The sequence below is a fragment of the Pungitius pungitius genome, chromosome 13 (assembly GCF_949316345.1).
Source record: "Pungitius pungitius chromosome 13, fPunPun2.1, whole genome shotgun sequence".
NCBI lineage: Eukaryota > Metazoa > Chordata > Actinopteri > Perciformes > Gasterosteidae > Pungitius > Pungitius pungitius.
Genome location: NC_084912.1, coordinates 2,785,548 through 2,803,376, shown reverse-complemented (window position 1 = coordinate 2,803,376; position 17,829 = coordinate 2,785,548). Strand labels below are relative to the sequence as shown.

The window sequence follows — 17,829 nt, the reverse complement described above, 5'->3', positions numbered from 1 at the left end:
ACTTGTGTTTGTGTATGTGGGTATATGGCCTTTTCATGTGTGTTAACAGAGAGAGGGGAGAGGGGGGGGGGGGGGGTACATAGGTTTTTTCTCTTTTGTTGTTTGTATTTCCCACCGTCTGAATCTAGTTATGACCCAAACAAAAGTCTTATTTTTGGAAAGCTCATTTCCAGGTAAAAAAAATAATAATAATCATAACCTTTCCAAAAAAACCCTTTTAACACACACCCTTTTATCACACGCACCAGGTATGCCGAGCGCATGAAATGAACCAGGATGCAGATTATTGACGGAATCGCTGCCCACTAAAAGGACACAGACAATCTCATCGACCGAGTCTCAATGTCAATGGATGACGTCGCGGTTAGTAGGTCCTCATCCCTAATGCTGAGTCACACAAACACATGCCAATCAAACATCAGCTAACAATATGAAGTGGACTAGTTCCATCTGATGTGGAGCGTTCAGTGAGAGCTTGTTTAGTTGTTTCTATTGTTGACCTCGTGGTTTGAACTGTAGAATAATAAAATAATTGAATCTATTTTAAAACTCTGTAGTAGTTGTAGGGCAAAGGGGTTTGATGACATAATGTACAACAAGTGGTACAAACAATGGTTTGTATTCACATTTTGCTAAATCTTTGTGTTAAACGTTGTATACAGCAATGTTTACGTCCTTTAGACAACGCTTACCTTTTTTTTCCTTTCTCTCTGTAAGGCGGCCGTAGTGCACGGCACGCACAAATTAGGGAACCTGGTCTGTAAAGCCGCTAAAGGATGAACGAAAAGCCCAGAGTTTTGGTCCGCTGGCCGAGTGGAATGTGCGACTATATTTAGCAGTGGTCAGCAGTCAGAAAGGCCGTCTGACGGACTTCTGCGTAGCCTTCAGCGCAGGGATATGTGGACTACCTGAGTGGCTCGAATAGAGAGGAACGTAGAAAGCGTGCTTATGTCTCCCCCTGATAAATGACGACCTTTGGTCATGGTGGTAGACTTTGATGTCATCTGCTATTTGAAGAAAAGGGTTTGTTTCTAGGTTTGTACCCAGACTGTGACTAGGGCTTCTATTTTAGTCACAGCAGGGAGGAACTGATGTGACCTCCCCCCCTCAGCAGATGAATAGCCCTCATCCGCGGCGCACTGTACTCACAGAAGGCAGGGACTCCACTCTGAGAACTCGTGCTATCGGGGATTGTTGTTTTTTTGATTAGATAAGGCCCCTGCGTTCGAAAACACGTATCGGCTAACGTAAGAAGTATAAACTCAAGACGAGGACCTGCAGGAGGCGTGTTGTCCATCGGTTATGGAGACCAACATCACGCTGTTTCTCCCGGGTGATGTTGGACCACTGCTCCTTCGCTCCTCAAAACCCATCTGCGTGGTATGAAAAAAACAGCAATTAGCCGCCTCAGTGTCGACAGGCCTTTTTCTCCACGTTGTCCAGGGGGGAGGGGCCCTGGGGGGCACAGGTTCCTCCATCCATAAGGGGGGGGTGTGCCTTGGTTCTTGGAAACGGCAGGAACAGGAAGCCCGGAAAGGAAGGATGCGCTTTGAACACAGTTCAAGCTAAATTAGTGTCTTTATTAAATATGTCCCTATTTCCTCCCCAGGGGTCCGTCCTCTCTCCTGTCTTAAGTGGTCGTGTTGACTGATGCTCGCCCTGAGCCCGCTTGGGTGGCGTCGTGTCATTTTTTGTGCCCCCGAAAGTCTTAATCCCCCCCCCCCCCCTGTGGTGGTGATGTCCACCTGAGCAGAGAAGGGAGCCGCTCTCCCTCAGTGCGTCACTTCTTCTTCTTGGTCCTCTCGATTGAGCTCCTCTCGGCTCGAGCACTTTTGAAGTCCCCCCCCCCCGGCGGGGGGATGGCGAAGCACAGCGCCCAGAGGGAGCTCTTCATCTTCCTCAGCGCGAGGCCCGGGTTCATTTACTGCACCGCTCTTATTTCTATTCACAGCTGAAAGAGAATCTTAATGTGGAGGGAAATATGTCAGTCTGGGTTTGACTAAATCATCACATTCTCTTGGCTGACACATTAGTCTAAAGTCACCGACCACGTGTCCATTCAAAAGTACGTTGTTTTTTAGTCTCAGAGGGTGTTTTTCGTGCTCCCCAAATCTCCATTTTCTATTCACTCTTCCATTCTCTTCACAGTCATAAATGTGACACGTTGTTTTCATGTTGCTCTTTAATCCCGTAGTGTTGGCTTTCCGTGTGAGTGACACCGTATCCGCCCCGCTGCCCGAAGGTTTGCCTTCCGCTGCTTTACGAGGACGACGCCTGGCGCGGCCCGCTGTCAACGCGACAAGCAGCCGTGACTTCATTCACCCCCCCCCGGGGAGGGAGGGGGGGGGGACAAATCCAAGTGTTTATTATTCCGCGGCTGTGCCACCAACAGCAGACGCCTTCGGTATCACATTCTCCAGATCCCCAGTGCTTCAGATTACAAAGCAGCTCAGACCCTCACAGAGGTTTCCCTCGTGAAGTTTGGGGAAACAATAAATGATGTTTTGTCTTGGACCACGGAGGTTCAAGCAGTACTACAAGGCCACAGAGCCGGTGAGCTCCCAGCAGAGGAGGGTGCGTTATCTCCAGCAGACGGAGGGGCCTTGGCGTCTGATGTCATGGGTTCGTGTCCCTATCACGTCGAGCTCCTTTTTTACACCGGCGCCGAGGGCGCTTTCACACAAACCATCGACTGCGGCGTCTCTTTGAGGTCTCATAAGTGCATCAAGTGCAATGCAAAATGTCCTCCCTCATAAAACGTTTGGCAACGAATGATTTGAATGATAGAAACAAATCATTATACTCCGGATCACTTACGTCCACGTGATGCTGACTTCTGTTTGCACCGTAGCGCCAGCCAGAGTCTTTTTTTACTGTCATCGGGCATGTGGTGATGAAAATAACCTCCACAACCTTCTTTGAGTATTTGTACCTGTGTGGAACATCATGAGTCATGAGTTCTGAAAGAAACATACGTGCATTTGTTGTGCATCACACGTGTGCATTTCGTTCACTTTACAAGTGAAAAAAAATGAAAACTTTCAAATTAAAATGTCACTTTGTCATGGATACCATAGGCCACTTTTATATTTCAAACGAGGTTAGATGACACATTTTATTTACACACACATATTTATTTACATTTTATTTTATTATTAAACTTAGTATGGGTCAATTTAAAAAATAATAAAATAAAATATAGAAAAAGTTTTGTCCAAAATGCAACTTAACATTATTTTACATTCAACCAACCGTCCCTGAGTGGCTTTTTTCTTTTTAAGGCCCAAGCGAGATAACCAAGATGACATCATCAGACAACGGAGGTATAAAATATAAAGTGAAGTTGCCCGTCAAGCGGCCCGTCTTGTTCCTTTTGAGCCACTCGAATACACGGCATTCAATTCCCCATAAAGAACGCTGCAATGTACCGATGCGATGGTGGCGCATGGAGTAGTGCTGGGGGCTGCAAGGTTGCTGGTTCGAATCCCGGCTGCCTCATGTGCTAATTGCTCCCCAGGCCAAAATGTAATGCTTGGGTTATAATGCAATGTAAGTCGCTTTGGATAAAAAGCATCAGCTAAATTAAATCTAATGTAATGATGCAAATACTCGGCGCAGGCATCAACACAAGCTCACAGGGTGACGCAGTGAAGCCAGCGGGGGACATGCAGCACATCCAGGCCTCATTCAAAGCAGCCAGCTGAGCTCTTTGCAGATAAGGCTGCAATAAACAGCCTCGGACCTGACGCAAACACACACTCACACACACAAACCGCCACTGGAACATTGGAATTCTCCCTCTGAGTTGGAATCGAGACATTTGAACGGGATTCAACTCTTTTTGTGACGATTTCTCAGCAGTTGAACAGAGGGGGATGACATCATTCATTGCAGGTAAGATGATAAGTGTGAGGTTTTGAAAGACCGTAACTATTGATACCATTGTTATTATTTTAGATTATGAGGAAAAAAGGGGGCGAAAAGGCCATTCCACATCCTCCTCGTAGTTTAGTTATTATGTGACACTCGCGCTAAAGCAGCAGGAGGCGGCTGCTTTAATCAAACATGCGCCTGTAAACCCGCCCGGCAACCCACATCAAACAGAGCTAAACATCCAGATAGCAGAGCCAACAGGAGGGTGTCACATGACTTTAGAAACTGTCTGTTTTCACCTTTACTGCGGCTTGAAAGTAAACTTCTTAATTCATGGTGAAACCCAAACAACTCTTCCCTGATTCCCATTTGTCCACTTGGTGTATTTGACGGTTTTCTGTGTCTGAAGGCGGCGCCGCCGTGTCAGAGGTCGCGTTTGTAGCCGTTTGACCGTTGACGTGAGGCCGCTCTTTGCCGCTGACAAACACAAAGCGGATTTTAAAAAAGACCACTATGCCACAAACAACTGTTGGGTGTTTACTTTGTTCTGAAGGTCTTTGTGTTTGGTCCTCCACACGACTCTGAACACTGAACCCCTGAGCTGAGCGTCAGCCGGCGTGCAATAACAGCAGCGGCGTGGCCTCTCATGGCTGACGGCAAGCCGGTGATAACAACAGCCCCCGCCCCCATCAACGCCACGGGCAACGCGACCACCCTCGGCGCCGTGGATCTGGCCCACGTGATCAACTGGCTGACGTTGAGCGTCGGGCTGCCCGCCATCGGACTGGCCATCTACGCCCTCAGGAACCTGTCCAAAGGTTCGTGGCCCCTCGTCTCTGCGTCACAGCGACTTGATATACTGTATATATATATACACACGGCGATCCGTCAGCAGCTCACCAACTGCCGACACTGACAGATGTCAACAGACATCAGGAGCCAAAAACGGAGTATTAGAAAAGCAACAGAACCCGGTTTCATTTCATCAAATACCGGCCTCAATTATCAGTGTCTCCGTGTGAGCTTCAGCCCCAGTATCACCATGACTAATGGGCCCATACGTGGTAATAATAGTGTCAGTGGTAATGGATACAGTGGTGCATGTAGGTCCCATTAAGAGGCAGGAAGTGGTTATTGGTGAATAAGTGGTTATGTTTCAGGTCCATGAGAGAAACGGAGTAAAGTAAAGAGTAACATTTGTGTTTCTCCGCACCAGGTGGGAACAAAATCCCCATGCACGTGGTGTTCCTGCTGGTCTCCGACGTCCTCAGTTTCTTCGGCCGCCCCGCCGTGGGGCAGGACATGGCGTCCGGGCCCGCGTTCGCCTCCGGCCCCACCGACTTCCTCTTCTACTTCGGCGTCATCACCAACATCACCCTGATGCTGGCCATAGCTCAGGAGCGCCACCTCCTGGTGTTCTACCCGCGGTGCCTCGGCTGCTGCGGCGCGGCCAGGCGCTCCCCCGCCGTGACCCTGGCGACGTGGGCCGCGCCGTTTGCCGTCCTGGCGCTCGCCGTGCTGCGCTACGACCTGTGGTTCGCCGCGTGCCTGCTCGCTCCCTTTCCTCTGCTCCTGTTCTTCGCCGCGGACTCGTGCAGGGCGCTGCTGTGCTCCCGTTCCACCGCCCGGACCCCGGAGAGGAGGAGGGCGGCCTGGGGGATCGCTGCCATCTCGGCCAACTACACCTTCCTCTACGTCCCCTACATCCTCAGCATCCTCCTGGAGGCTCTGTCCTTCAAGGAGACGGTCACCTACCTGGGGCTGGTGTCTCACCTGCTGCTCTACCTCGGCCCTCTGGTGGACCCCTTCCTCTACATATTCATGACCAGAGGGCTCAAGGAGGTGGTGCAGGCGCTGCCCTGCTGCCACAGGCCCGGCGGGGGAGGAAACGCGGCGCCCACGGTGGACACTGTGGCTGAGGCCGTGGAGACGAGGCTCTGAGGTCAGCGCTGCTCTCTGGGACGACACACACTGCTGTTGTTGTTTGTAGGAGACCAAAAGCAGATCAGAGACACACACACACACGTGAATGGTCTTTACGGTGTAAAGTGACAGGTGGATGAGTTACAAAACATTCCATTGTTTTCTTTAACACTGGCATCTTGCAGCATACCTCACATGTTACATGCTACAGGCATGCGTAGACGCCAAAATATCCCGCTTTATGCCGCGGTTTATTGCGTCACTAAAAGAAGAGCAGAAGAAGGCTTTTCTCTCCGGAGAAGACGTCCCCACTTGCAAACGTTTGATTGACAGATGGTGGATCCAATCGTCTGCCATGCATGGTTTGGCAGTATGTGGCCTTCCCCAAACAGTTCCCTGTGACTGGTTCCGCGTTGCAACACCATCCGGCGAGTCAGATTAGCTTTTAGCACCGTCTGTGGGTGAATATCACTGGATAACCCAGCAAACTCAGGGCTAATCCTGCAGTGCAGCGCCAGCAAGGCCTATGGCAAAGCCGGGTTTAGCCCACTTTGGCTCTGCCAGTGTGAAAGCTTTTCTAACCCCGGTCTAATCGCTCACTCAGCTTGGTTCTGAGTGCAGTGAGGCCTTCTGCATCCAGGAACCGACCATTTTCAGGCAGGTTAGAGAGCTGCACATGAAGATGAGATGGTTTAAACTTACCAAAAGGAAAGGACTTAACGTGTTTGCCACCTGCTGTTCACCTGTTGTATGTGGGGTTTTAAAAAAATGTTTTTTAGTTAATGCCTGAAATACACAAGCTAAAGATATGTTAATGTTTTGATGTGTGAATAGTTGAGGAAGAGGAGGCTCAACACACTGCACCCACACATTATTTATTTATTTATTATTTATCTGTCTCTCCTTGCTAGATGCACTCTATATGAACACACTCTAAAACCAGAACACCCGGGGGGACAACATTCGTAGTCCTGTTTTCCATCGCTGTAGAAAGCACCTGCATCCACTGCGGTTATACTTGAGTCCGTGTTGTGGGGGGAATTGAAAGGTACTTTTCGAATAAAGTTGATTTTTTAGCAGCAGTGTAATGGAAGTACTTACAATAGTGCACAAGCAGTCTGATATCTGGTCAATGCTTTTTTCCTAAAGTTGGTCCTCTAATCACAGCTGTCTGAATTTGGGGGTCTACCAAATATATTTTTGGCACCACCTATGATGATCCAGATGGCCTATTTGCTAAAGTACGATGATAAAAAAAAGTGTAATTAAAGCTTAAATTACTATTGACGTCATGGAATATGGTCACAGATGGTGTGGGAAATGCGTGTGAGAGGGGGGGGGGGGGGGGGGGGGGAAATCATTAAAGAATGCTTTGTCACCATCTACAGTCACTGAAATGTCCCTGTGCCCGTTATGTTAGGGTCAGTTCCGAGAACTGAACAGTAACAGACGCGCTGCATAGGATGCTATGTGGATGCTGCATAGGATGCTGCATGGATTTTCTCACAAAAATGTCAAATTCTAAATGCACGACATGCTCAGCTGGGAAGGTAGTGACCGTGCATCATGTGTACGAACAGAAAACACAGTCCTCCATTTGATTGTGTCTTCTCTGCTAAATGTTCTTTGATTGTAGGAAAACAGCTGGAGGCTCCACAGATTCGGGGGTGATCTCATCTCCACTGAAACGAAAAAAAGACAATGGAAAGGATTGAATGTTTCAGTTGATACCACACCTGTCTACACTGTGTCTCTTTCTATTGCCTTTGCACATTTCTGGTTTGCATTAAACAGACAACCTTTCCATTTTAAAAATGCACCTTTTTTAGTCAAAGGACAAGTGTTTGTTCCTTTTCTGCAGCGGAGGTCTTAACCCGAAAATGTGTAAACTAACTTCTAAAAACTGTGTTTGATTCTATGTGTGTTTATATTATGCGTCCAAAATCATTTTATTTTCATCCGCTATTCAAATTCTTAAAACTCCTAAAAAATAAACTCAAATATATGTGTAAAGAATATTCTATTTCTGTGATATTATTTTATTGGACCTAATCCAGTGGACGCTAAGCTGACTATGACATGGCAGCGTCGGGATGTGCTTTGGTTTTCAGCCCCGTTCTCCACGTCACCACCAGGTGTCCCCACAACACTTTGTAACCCGGGTTCCGTTGCCCACCTCGGCTTCTCAACGTCGTCGACCGTCTCCGGCAGCCTGGCGTTCAGCGTCTCCGGGAGCAGCAGAGACGCCAGGCCGGAGACGATGGCCACGGAGGAGATGATGACCTGAGGGAGGACGGTCCACACGTCCCCCAGCAGCAGGATGAGCGGTGCCACCGACACCCCCACGCGACCCATGAGGTTGGTGTAGCCTAAACCATTTTGCCTGTGAATCACACACATCATTCATCGGCCCTTCTCAGTCGTCACGCAGGCGTTCGGGACTTTTGATTGGCTACTGAGCTGATCCGAGTCCTCTCATCCGTAAGTTTCTCCAGAACCCCTCGACAGAGTTCATTCATACTTCATACTGTACAAAAGGTCAATTAGGACAATATGGTCAGATTGTCGTCTTTCCCACTCCGGTTAAAGTCAGATCTCAAGGATCCATATGCCAATCATGACAGCTGTGTGTTAGTAACTGACCTCACGACTGTCGGGTAAAGCTCTGCTGTGTAGAGGATGACAGTTGTGAAGGAAGCTTCAGACAGGCCTTTTCCCAGAATGGCAACAGCAGCACGCACCTGCCACAGACCTACACAGTGCGGCCCATGCAGCACACGCTCAGAACAGTCTTCAGTACCACGGGAAAAATAACGCAGGATTTATGTCCTTTTGTGTCACGCTGACCTGGTGGTAAAAGCATGTTGGTGATTATGCAGACCCCCGTCAGCAGCAGCGTGCCCGCTTGGCACCTCCTCCGCCCGAAGACGCCCAGCAGGAAGTAGACAGTCAGCTTCGCGGGGACCTCGATGGCAGCGTAGATGAAGTGTGTGAGGTAGATGTTTAGACCAAACCCGCCGACGTTCAAGCTGATTCCGTAATACGTGGAGGCCACTCCGTACCTGCAGAGAGCGATACGGGTCTCTTTTCACACACCTATATTCCAACTGAGATTATTCAATCAATACGACAGAGTGTGTTGGAGGATAACGGCGACTAAGCGTGTGGCGTTTCTCCAGGTGAAAACCCACCACACGACCCCAGTCAGCACAGTTAACCGCCTCATCTTCGGGGTCTTGATCAAGTGGAGGTACGTGTAGTTTTTCTTTTTCTTTTCCAGGGTTTCAAAGTCGGCGAGTTTCTGTGCAAAAGCAGAAGAGGAATATCAAAGGTTTGGTCCACATGTTTTCGCCAGACTGTGTTTCCTGGCTGAGCTGTGATGGAGTGAAAAACACGGCCTCTAATGATTTGGAACGCTGAGGAAACACGTCAACGTGTGTGTTGCTCTTCCAGCGGAGTGTGCACTTTGTCCAAGGACTTTGAGATAAACACATAAGGTGCCTAAAGGGACGTAACTCATCGAATGGTTTATTTTAGAAAAAAATGAAAAAAATACACGTGTGAGGAGAAACGGGCGGCATTTAGCATTATCATGTGAAAAAAAACGCACCACAACATTCATATCACTTTTTCAAACATCTAGAGAGAAATTCATGTTAATTAATGCAATAACTTCTCCAAGGATGTTTGGCAGTAACACAAAGTTGTTAAATAAATATAAATGTTTCAATCTAAATGTAAATGTCAAATGTAAATGTGAATGTTAAATATAAATGTAAATGTTAAATGTCAATTAGGTCTTGTGTCAAACTAATTTTAGGTCGGGGGCCACATACTGTCCACTTTCATGTTTATGCTAAATAATGCTAAATGTAGCAAAACTGTGATTTTAGAACGTGTGACATTTCACAAACGGCGCCTCATACGTGAGACCTTGAAGACGTGAAAACATCAAGCTGGAACTTACCTGCAGTTTTAAGTTGGAGGACGCTTTTGGTCTTTTGTTGAACTTGGCGCATTTGTCAAGGTAAAACTGAGCTTTTTCCACTTTCCCATTGGCCAACAGCCAGCGGGCGGATTCCGGAACCCACCTGCAATTATATAAACAGTAACTGAAAATAACTATCGAGTGGATGCAATTCCTTTCATTCGCAGGTGAAGCTTCGAACAGGTTTGCTCAGGTGTGAAACCACCGATTTTATTTTTAACGGTAACTTTCTGTGTTCTCACTCACCACCAGGTGAGCAGTGCGAGGCCCAGCGGGGCCGTGACGGTCACGATCAGAGGCCGCCAGTCGTTCACCAGGAAGGCGAAGCCAGCCAGCAGCATGTTGCCCGCTGACCACGACAGGCCGCCAATCACGCTGATGAATAACCTGTGTTCAGTGTCGACCCACTCGATGGCTGGAGGACAATTAGATATATTTACTGTAAATAAATAATAACTCCAAGATACTGCTGTTTGCTTCGGCTTCATTTCACTCCTCCTGGGAGTTTGGTTAAACATTTGCGAACAAATTAGACCTTCTCGTTTTAGCTTTTAGCCTGTAACCCAGCTGATTGTCATGCCACCCGAAAAAAGTCAAAAAAAGGGGGCAACTTGGCCAGCTTACTGAGGACAAGGGCGTTGATGCCAATCCCCGTCAGTCCGAACCCAGTCAGGAATCTGAGCACGGCGAACAGGACGTAGGAGTCTGCCGACGCGCTGGCGAAGCCGAACACGGTGGCCGTGATGTACGAGGCCAGGAGAGTGTTTTTCCTCCCGTATCTGCAGACAAAGATCTCAACTTTGTTGACTTGCCTTATGCCCTGAGCATTGTGCAATCACATGAAAACAACCCCCCCCTCTTTAATATTGTTTGGCGTAAGAACAACAACATTTCGGTTTTCTTGGTCATTCGACCTATTTTCCCATTTTTGGAGACACCCTCTTTATTCGCCTCCTACTTATCACTGAGGAATCCAAAAACCAGGCCCCCTAAAATCACGCCCAGGAAGAAGATGGAGCCGGTGGTTTGTGTCAGGCTTTTTCTATCACACACGAGGTCCCACTGCAAAGGCGGGTCACAGAGAAAGGGTCAACATCAAACAGCATCGGCAGTGAATGTGGGCACAGTGTTTGATGCCGATAGAAACGACTCCCTGGTCGTACCTCTGTGGCCATGGTGGAGGAGAAGGTGGAGTTGTCGTAAACCCATCCGCTCTGACACCGGAGGGTCGGCGGGTCGGCGCCCCGGGAGCCGTTGGCCAACAGCTGAAGCTGGGGCTCCTCAAACATCTCGCAGGACTCCGGTCCGCCGCCGTCTCCCCGCGCCGGGATGCTGACGGTCAGCCTCTGCTCCTCGGTCAGATTCCCAAAGGTCCCTCCGATGGCACAGCGGTGGGGGGGCGAGGCGGCGATGAAGTTGTTCAACAGGAAGTGGCATGGCAGGACCATCCGGGGGACCCACAGCAGGACGAGCACGGCGATTTGGAAAGGCCCGAAACCGTCGATTTCGTCCAGGATGTCCTCGAACTTCATGTTGACGGGTTTCTTGAGAAGAACACGCCTGCTTCGACCGGGGCGGGGGGGGTTAGTAGAACACGGAGGAAGCAGACCCCGGGTCATTGGGGGTCACGCATCAACGCGATCAAAAGAGGGGCGACGAACTCACCTGCGTCTGCGGCGGATCGACCCACTGACGACTGGCCACTGCGGCGTTGTGACTCCGCGACGTGGTCTTCTCTCGGTTGGCAGCTGGAAAAAAGTCTCCGCAGCCAACGAGATCATTAACATCTGCGTTACCTTTGGACCCCATAAAGTTAAGAAATCTTGAGTTCTTCCATTATTGACACACCCACATGCTTCTGAGAAAGTATCTGGCACCAAAAAAAAAGCCTCCGAGTGCAATCAAAGCAACCGTCTCACATACTTAATGATGGAGAGTTATTCTTAAATAAGTCACATTGCTGGAGTTTTGACCCTTAATAAAAGGCGACGCGTTGGCGAGAGGGCGGATCCATCAATAACTTGATCACTACATTGTGTGCGCACTGCTCGTGCAGGTTTCTGTCTGCTGGATATGAACTTCAGCTGGTGGAACAATGACTTTTATGACTTTTTAATGACACATTCTGTTCATGACGATGATGATGAAGTCTGCTGACATTTAGAGAGAGAGAGAAAGAGAGAGAGATCTGACACATTCTCAAGTTTGCAGCCAGCTCGGTCTGTGGAGTTCACTTTAAAACACACACAGTGTTGAATGCAGCCGCATTTGATTCTGCGTTATTAGTAATAAAGATACAAATAATCTGAATGGTTGTTTTAAATCACAAAATCAGCCCTGGTCCGTCACACACGGGTCGTCAGTGTCAGGCCAATGACAGAGGGCGACCCAATAGCAGACGCAGACACAGGTAAGCAGGATACAACGCTTTTATTTGTGAGTAGCGTGGCCTGTGCGGGGTTCGAGCAGGGGACAGACGTAGTCAGCCGGGCGAGGGTCAAGCAGGGGACGGATGTAGTCAGCCAGGCGGGGGTCGAGCAGGGGACAGACGTAGTCAGCCGGGCGAGGGTCAAGCAGGGGACGGATGTAGTCAGCCAGGCGGGGGTCGAGCAGGGGACAGATGTAGTCAGCCGGGCGAGGGTCAAGCAGGGGACGGATGTAGTCAGCCAGGCGGGGGTCGAGCAGGGGACAGACGTAGTCAGCCGGGCGAGGGTCAAGCAGGGGACGGATGTAGTCAGCCAGGCGGGGGTCGAGCAGGGGACAGACGTAGTCAGCCGGGCGAGGGTCAAGCAGGGGACGGATGTAGTCAGCCAGGCGGGGGTCGAGCAGGGGACAGACGTAGTCAGCCGGGCGAGGGTCAAGCAGGGGACGGACGTAGTCAGCCAGGCGGGGGTCAAGCAGGGGACGGACGTAGTCAGCCGGGCGAGGGTCAAGCAGGGGACGGATGTAGTCAGCCAGGCGGGGGTCGAGCAGGGGACAGATGTAGTCAGCCGGGCGAGGGTCAAGCAGGGGACGGATGTAGTCAGCCAGGCGGGGGTCGAGCAGGGGACAGACGTAGTCAGCCGGGCGAGGGTCAAGCAGGGGACGGATGTAGTCAGCCAGGCGGGGGTCGAGCAGGGGACAGACGTAGTCAGCCGGGCGAGGGTCAAGCAGGGGACGGATGTAGTCAGCCAGGCGGGGGTCGAGCAGGGGACAGACGTAGTCAGCCGGGCGAGGGTCAAGCAGGGGACGGACGTAGTCAGCCAGGCGGGGGTCAAGCAGGGGACGGACGTAGTCAGCCGGGCGAGGGTCAAGCAGGGGACGGATGTAGTCAGCCAGGCGGGGGTCGAGCAGGGGACAGACGTAGTCAGCCGGGCGAGGGTCAAGCAGGGGACGGATGTAGTCAGCCAGGCGGGGGTCGAGCAGGGGACAGACGTAGTCAGCCGGGCGAGGGTCAAGCAGGGGACGGATGTAGTCAGCCAGGCGGGGGTCGAGCAGGGGACAGACGTAGTCAGCCGGGCGAGGGTCAAGCAGGGGACGGATGTAGTCAGCCAGGCGGGGGTCGAGCAGGGGACAGACGTAGTCAGCCGGGCGAGGGTCAAGCAGGGGACGGATGTAGTCAGCCAGGCGGGGGTCGAGCAGGGGACAGACGTAGTCAGCCGGGCGAGGGTCAAGCAGGGGACGGATGTAGTCAGCCAGGCGGGGGTCGAGCAGGGGACGGACGTAGTCAGCCAGGCGGGGGTCAAGCAGGGGACGGACGTAGTCAGCCAGGCGGGGGTCGAGCAGGGGACAGACGTACTCAGCCGGGCGGGGGTCAGGCGGGAGGCAATCAGGCAGGCCAACCCAGTCTCCAAAAAAAGCGTGAAATGGCTACGTTGGTCCACCGTGATAAACGTAGTCATGTTACGTTTTCCCCCAAAATAACGTTACTATGTTACGTTTCTTTTGGCCCATTCATTTACATTGCTTTGCAAATAGGTCACGTGACGATCAAGTTTCCCGTTAGTGAAAAGAAAAACATGGCGGACGGTCAGCATAATCTCCGTGAAAAACACAATATTTTAAGAAAGCATCAGCATTTGTATGCATTTCGATGGCATTTCTAGCGAGAAGTATGCGTTATTCTTTCATAATCTTCTATCAGAGACTGTAGAAGACCTTCCGTTTATTCGTTTCTGCGAAGATTTGAGTGTCCCTTTGGGAAAGCGTGATTACGCAACGCCTTTAACGGCGCATTATTAAAAAAACACTTCCAGTGGGGGCGTTACCGTAAAGAAGCGTTCAGCCTTAAAGCCACTAATCGCCAAACAAAACAAACTCAAAGCACTCGAATCACATTATGACTTTTTAAACATAAATTCCGTTATTTTTATGAGTTTTCAATGAAAGAATGCATCATTTCCGGGGGTAGGCATGCCCGGGACATCCCGAATTATGGGCAATTTTGATTTGTCCAGCTTTTTGACAGCTCCAGTCCCGACTTCCAATCACAGCCTCCTAAATCAATGACGCGCCTAAAACTCTCGGTTCGAACATTACGTCTTGTTTACATGGGAAAGGGGGGCGGGGCTTCGCCCTCAGAGCGGAGCGTCATTTCTCGCTCCACACGTCTCCTCTTTTTACTGGCCAGGAAAACGGGCGATCTATCCCACGTGGGTCTGGCTCCATTCCATTGGCTCTGACGAATCCATAGAGAGGCGGGACTTATAATTTGCCCGGCAAACGGAGAGATTTGAGCTGCATTGCTTCCACTGTGCGTGAAGTGGCCGTGAGGCCTCCACTAAAGTCTCTCTCTATTTGTTCTGCTTTACTCAATAAAAGTAAAACCTTTACAGATATACTGTCCACACACTAGGCTAACATAATGGAGACTTCCAGGCTTCGTCCTTTATGTTTTATGGGGATAAAGCCCCTGTAAGTAGTTTTTTCCCAAGCAAATCTGAGTTTCTTCTTTTTTTGTGTGTCCCATACAAATATCAAAATATATATACTGATTTTCACATCCAAACACACTCACTTATGTTCCCTTTTATCATGACAACAAGAAATTTCAAGATAAACCTTTTGCTTTCATAAATCATACAGTTTTAGTGTGTAAATGCCCAGCAGTGTACGGTCCGGGGGCCCCTATCGGGCCACTTGTTAGATGGGTTTGATGGGTTACCGACTAAAATATATGCCCCCACCCCCTAACTTGATTTAGGTCTGTTGCCTCAGGGTAACTTGTAAATATAATAAGTCAAACAAGCAATGTAAGCATTAAGAAAGTAGTGCATTTTGAGCACATTAACCACAAATGGATTCAAACATAAATTCAAAAATATTAAACAAAGAAATTAAATGACCAACACTGTATGTACAAAATCCACATACAAAACATGTAAACTTAAAGGGCTTGTTTGTGTCAAATTTTATGGCATACACATTCAACTGGCCTACAATAACCTGAAGAATGTCTTAAAATACTGAAGGGGGGGACATGATATCATTAGAAATGTTATGCCAGAGGGAGCACAGAATGTATTGTGGGGTGTTCAACAAGGAGGATTTTCAACCTCTACTATGTCTCCATCCTCATCTTGATCGACAGACTCACTGTCACTATCATCAGACATGCGTTATCCTAGTTTTAGTGTGTAAATGCAATTTCCAGCATGAGACCTAAAAAACGCCTACAGGAATAAAAGGGTTAAACCAGATACAACTTGCTTGTTTGACTTATTTGACTTATTATATTTACAAGTTTCCCTGAGGCAGTTAGGGGGTGGGGGCATAAATTTTAGTCAGTAACCCATCCAACCCATCTTAAAACTCAGTCGAAGGAGTCTAACGCCGGAGTCACAGGGTGCAACAAAACTCTGTAGTGAAAAAAGTGAAGGCCGAGGCATGCTGGGTGAGGTGCGATCCCGGCCCTTTTGGGACAGTGTTGTGCCTGAACGCGTTCATTGAACGATAGTTCATAAACTTGTTGATATTTTGGGCGAACGTGAACTGAACGTACTGTATTAATGCCCGATGAACGTCACTGTTCTCGTTCATTCTGGTGTCTATGAACGGCGCGTTCGTTCAGCTTAACATCGTTCAATGGGGTACCAGATTTCTATAGAAAACACACCATAAACGCGCATTAATAAGTGTAGCAAAGAGGCGGCGTATAATAATTTTAAAGAGTTTATGAAGTTACTGACAAGGTCGGTGAGGATGGGAGGAATCTGACCTTTCTTTGCAAACATTTGCACCTTAATGATTACTGTCCTGTTTTTCTTTTAATAATTCCTTATTTAAAAAAGACCATTTAAGCAGCATGTGTTTGAGAATGTAGTGTAGGGGTAAACTCTGCAACTGCTGCTAGTGTGGAGTGAATAGACAGCAACATAGCATCAAAGAATCATTAGGGAAATGCTGTCCCCTCAATGCTAATGTAAACCCTGGTTGGATAAGGATTCAAATTGGATAAGAAGATTAAATCTGATGCATCGCTTCAGTGTTAAAACTGATAAAATAATTGCTGTCTGTGGTTCTGGGCTGTGGCAATAATTTAAAAAAAAAATAGCTCGCAGCAACGTATGGAAAAAAAGAACTGAACTAGTTCATTTTTAAAATTTGTAAACTAAACTTTGAACTAGTTAATGTAGAAAGTAAACTTTCCCAACACTGGCTATAGGACCCCGGAAGATGATGAACTATGCCTGGGAAGGGCGAAGCCATGCCGGTACGAGCATGATGTGCAAATTAGTCGTCAGATCAAAGTATAGTAGTGATAGACTAATCGAACCATCTAACAAGTGGCCCGATAGGGGCCCCCGGACCGTACACTGCTGGGCATTTACACACTAAAACTGTATGATTTATGAAAGCAAAAGGTTTATCTTGAAATTTCTTGTTGTCATGATAAAAGGGAACATAAGTGAGTGTGTTTGGATGTGAAAATCAGTATATATATTTTGATATTTGTATGGGACACACAAAAAAAGAAGAAACTCAGATTTGCTTGGGAAAAAACTACTTACAGGGGCTTTATCCCCATAAAACATAAAGGACGAAGCCTGGAAGTCTCCATTATGTTAGCCTAGTGTGTGGACAGTATATCTGTAAAGGTTTTACTTTTATTGAGTAAAGCAGAACAAATAGAGAGAGACTTTAGTGGAGGCCTCACGGCCACTTCACGCACAGTGGAAGCAATGCAGCTCAAATCTCTCCGTTTGCCGGGCAAATTATAAGTCCCGCCTCTCTATGGATTCGTCAGAGCCAATGGAATGGAGCCAGACCCACGTGGGATAGATCGCCCGTTTTCCTGGCCAGTAAAAAGAGGAGACGTGTGGAGCGAGAAATGACGCTCCGCTCTGAGGGCGAAGCCCCGCCCCCCTTTCCCATGTAAACAAGACGTAATGTTCGAACCGAGAGTTTTAGGCGCGTCATTGATTTAGGAGGCTGTGATTGGAAGTCGGGACTGGAGCTGTCAAAAAGCTGGACAAATCAAAATTGCCCATAATTCGGGATGTCCCGGGCATGCCTACCCCCGGAAATGATGCATTCTTTCATTGAAAACTCATAAAAATAACGGAATTTATGTTTAAAAAGTCATAATGTGATTCGAGTGCTTTGAGTTTGTTTTGTTTGGCGATTAGTGGCTTTAAGGCTGAACGCTTCTTTACGGTAACGCCCCCACTGGAAGTGTTTTTTTAATAATGCGCCGTTAAAGGCGTTGCGTAATCACGCTTTCCCAAAGGGACACTCAAATCTTCGCAGAAACGAATAAACGGAAGGTCTTCTACAGTCTCTGATAGAAGATTATGAAAGAATAACGCATACTTCTCGCTAGAAATGCCATCGAAATGCATACAAATGCTGATGCTTTCTTAAAATATTGTGTTTTTCACGGAGATTATGCTGACCGTCCGCCATGTTTTTCTTTTCACTAACGGGAAACTTGATCGTCACGTGACCTATTTGCAAAGCAATGTAAATGAATGGGCCAAAAGAAACGTAACATAGTAACGTTATTTTGGGGGAAAACGTAACATGACTACGTTTATCACGGTGGACCAACGTAGCCATTTCACGCT

At 48.5% G+C, this 17,829-nt stretch overlaps 1 protein-coding gene across 2 annotated transcripts; it reads right to left on the bottom strand.

Annotated features, from left to right (window-relative positions):
• Positions 1-7,328: 7,328 nt before the first annotated feature.
• LOC119213812 (solute carrier family 22 member 7-like) lies at positions 7,329-11,561 on the bottom strand. Of its 2 annotated transcripts, XM_037464939.2 has the most exons (11): positions 11,450-11,561; positions 10,948-11,344; positions 10,743-10,846; positions 10,409-10,563; positions 10,031-10,199; positions 9,764-9,887; positions 8,988-9,097; positions 8,644-8,858; positions 8,440-8,548; positions 7,973-8,179; positions 7,329-7,478 (listed from the first exon to the last, which is right to left on the bottom strand). In XM_037464939.2, exons 2-11 carry the CDS (start codon positions 11,314-11,316, stop codon positions 7,412-7,414), a joined length of 1,629 nt encoding a protein of 542 aa, XP_037320836.2. In that variant the 5' UTR covers positions 11,317-11,344; positions 11,450-11,561; the 3' UTR covers positions 7,329-7,411. The 2 variants fall into 2 exon arrangements, with proteins under 2 accessions (XP_037320836.2, XP_037320838.2); XM_037464941.2 differs by lacking the exons at positions 7,329-7,478; positions 7,973-8,179 and adding an exon at positions 8,205-8,323.
• Positions 11,562-17,829: the final 6,268 nt, after the last annotated feature.

What these genes read in the sequence shown, in the direction of transcription:
- LOC119213812 (XM_037464939.2), bottom strand. Translation starts at nt 11,316, where the DNA reads ATGAAGTTCGAGGACATCCTGGACGAAATCGACGGTTTCGGGCCTTTC. An exon ending in CCTCCAACTTAAAACTGCAG is followed by an intron (nt 9,098 to 9,763) that starts GTAAGTTCCAGC and finishes GCTTTTGCACAG; the next exon opens with AAACTCGCCGACTTTGAAAC. An exon ending in GTGCTGACTGGGGTCGTGTG is followed by an intron (nt 8,859 to 8,987) that starts GTGGGTTTTCAC and finishes CGCTCTCTGCAG; the next exon opens with GTACGGAGTGGCCTCCACGT.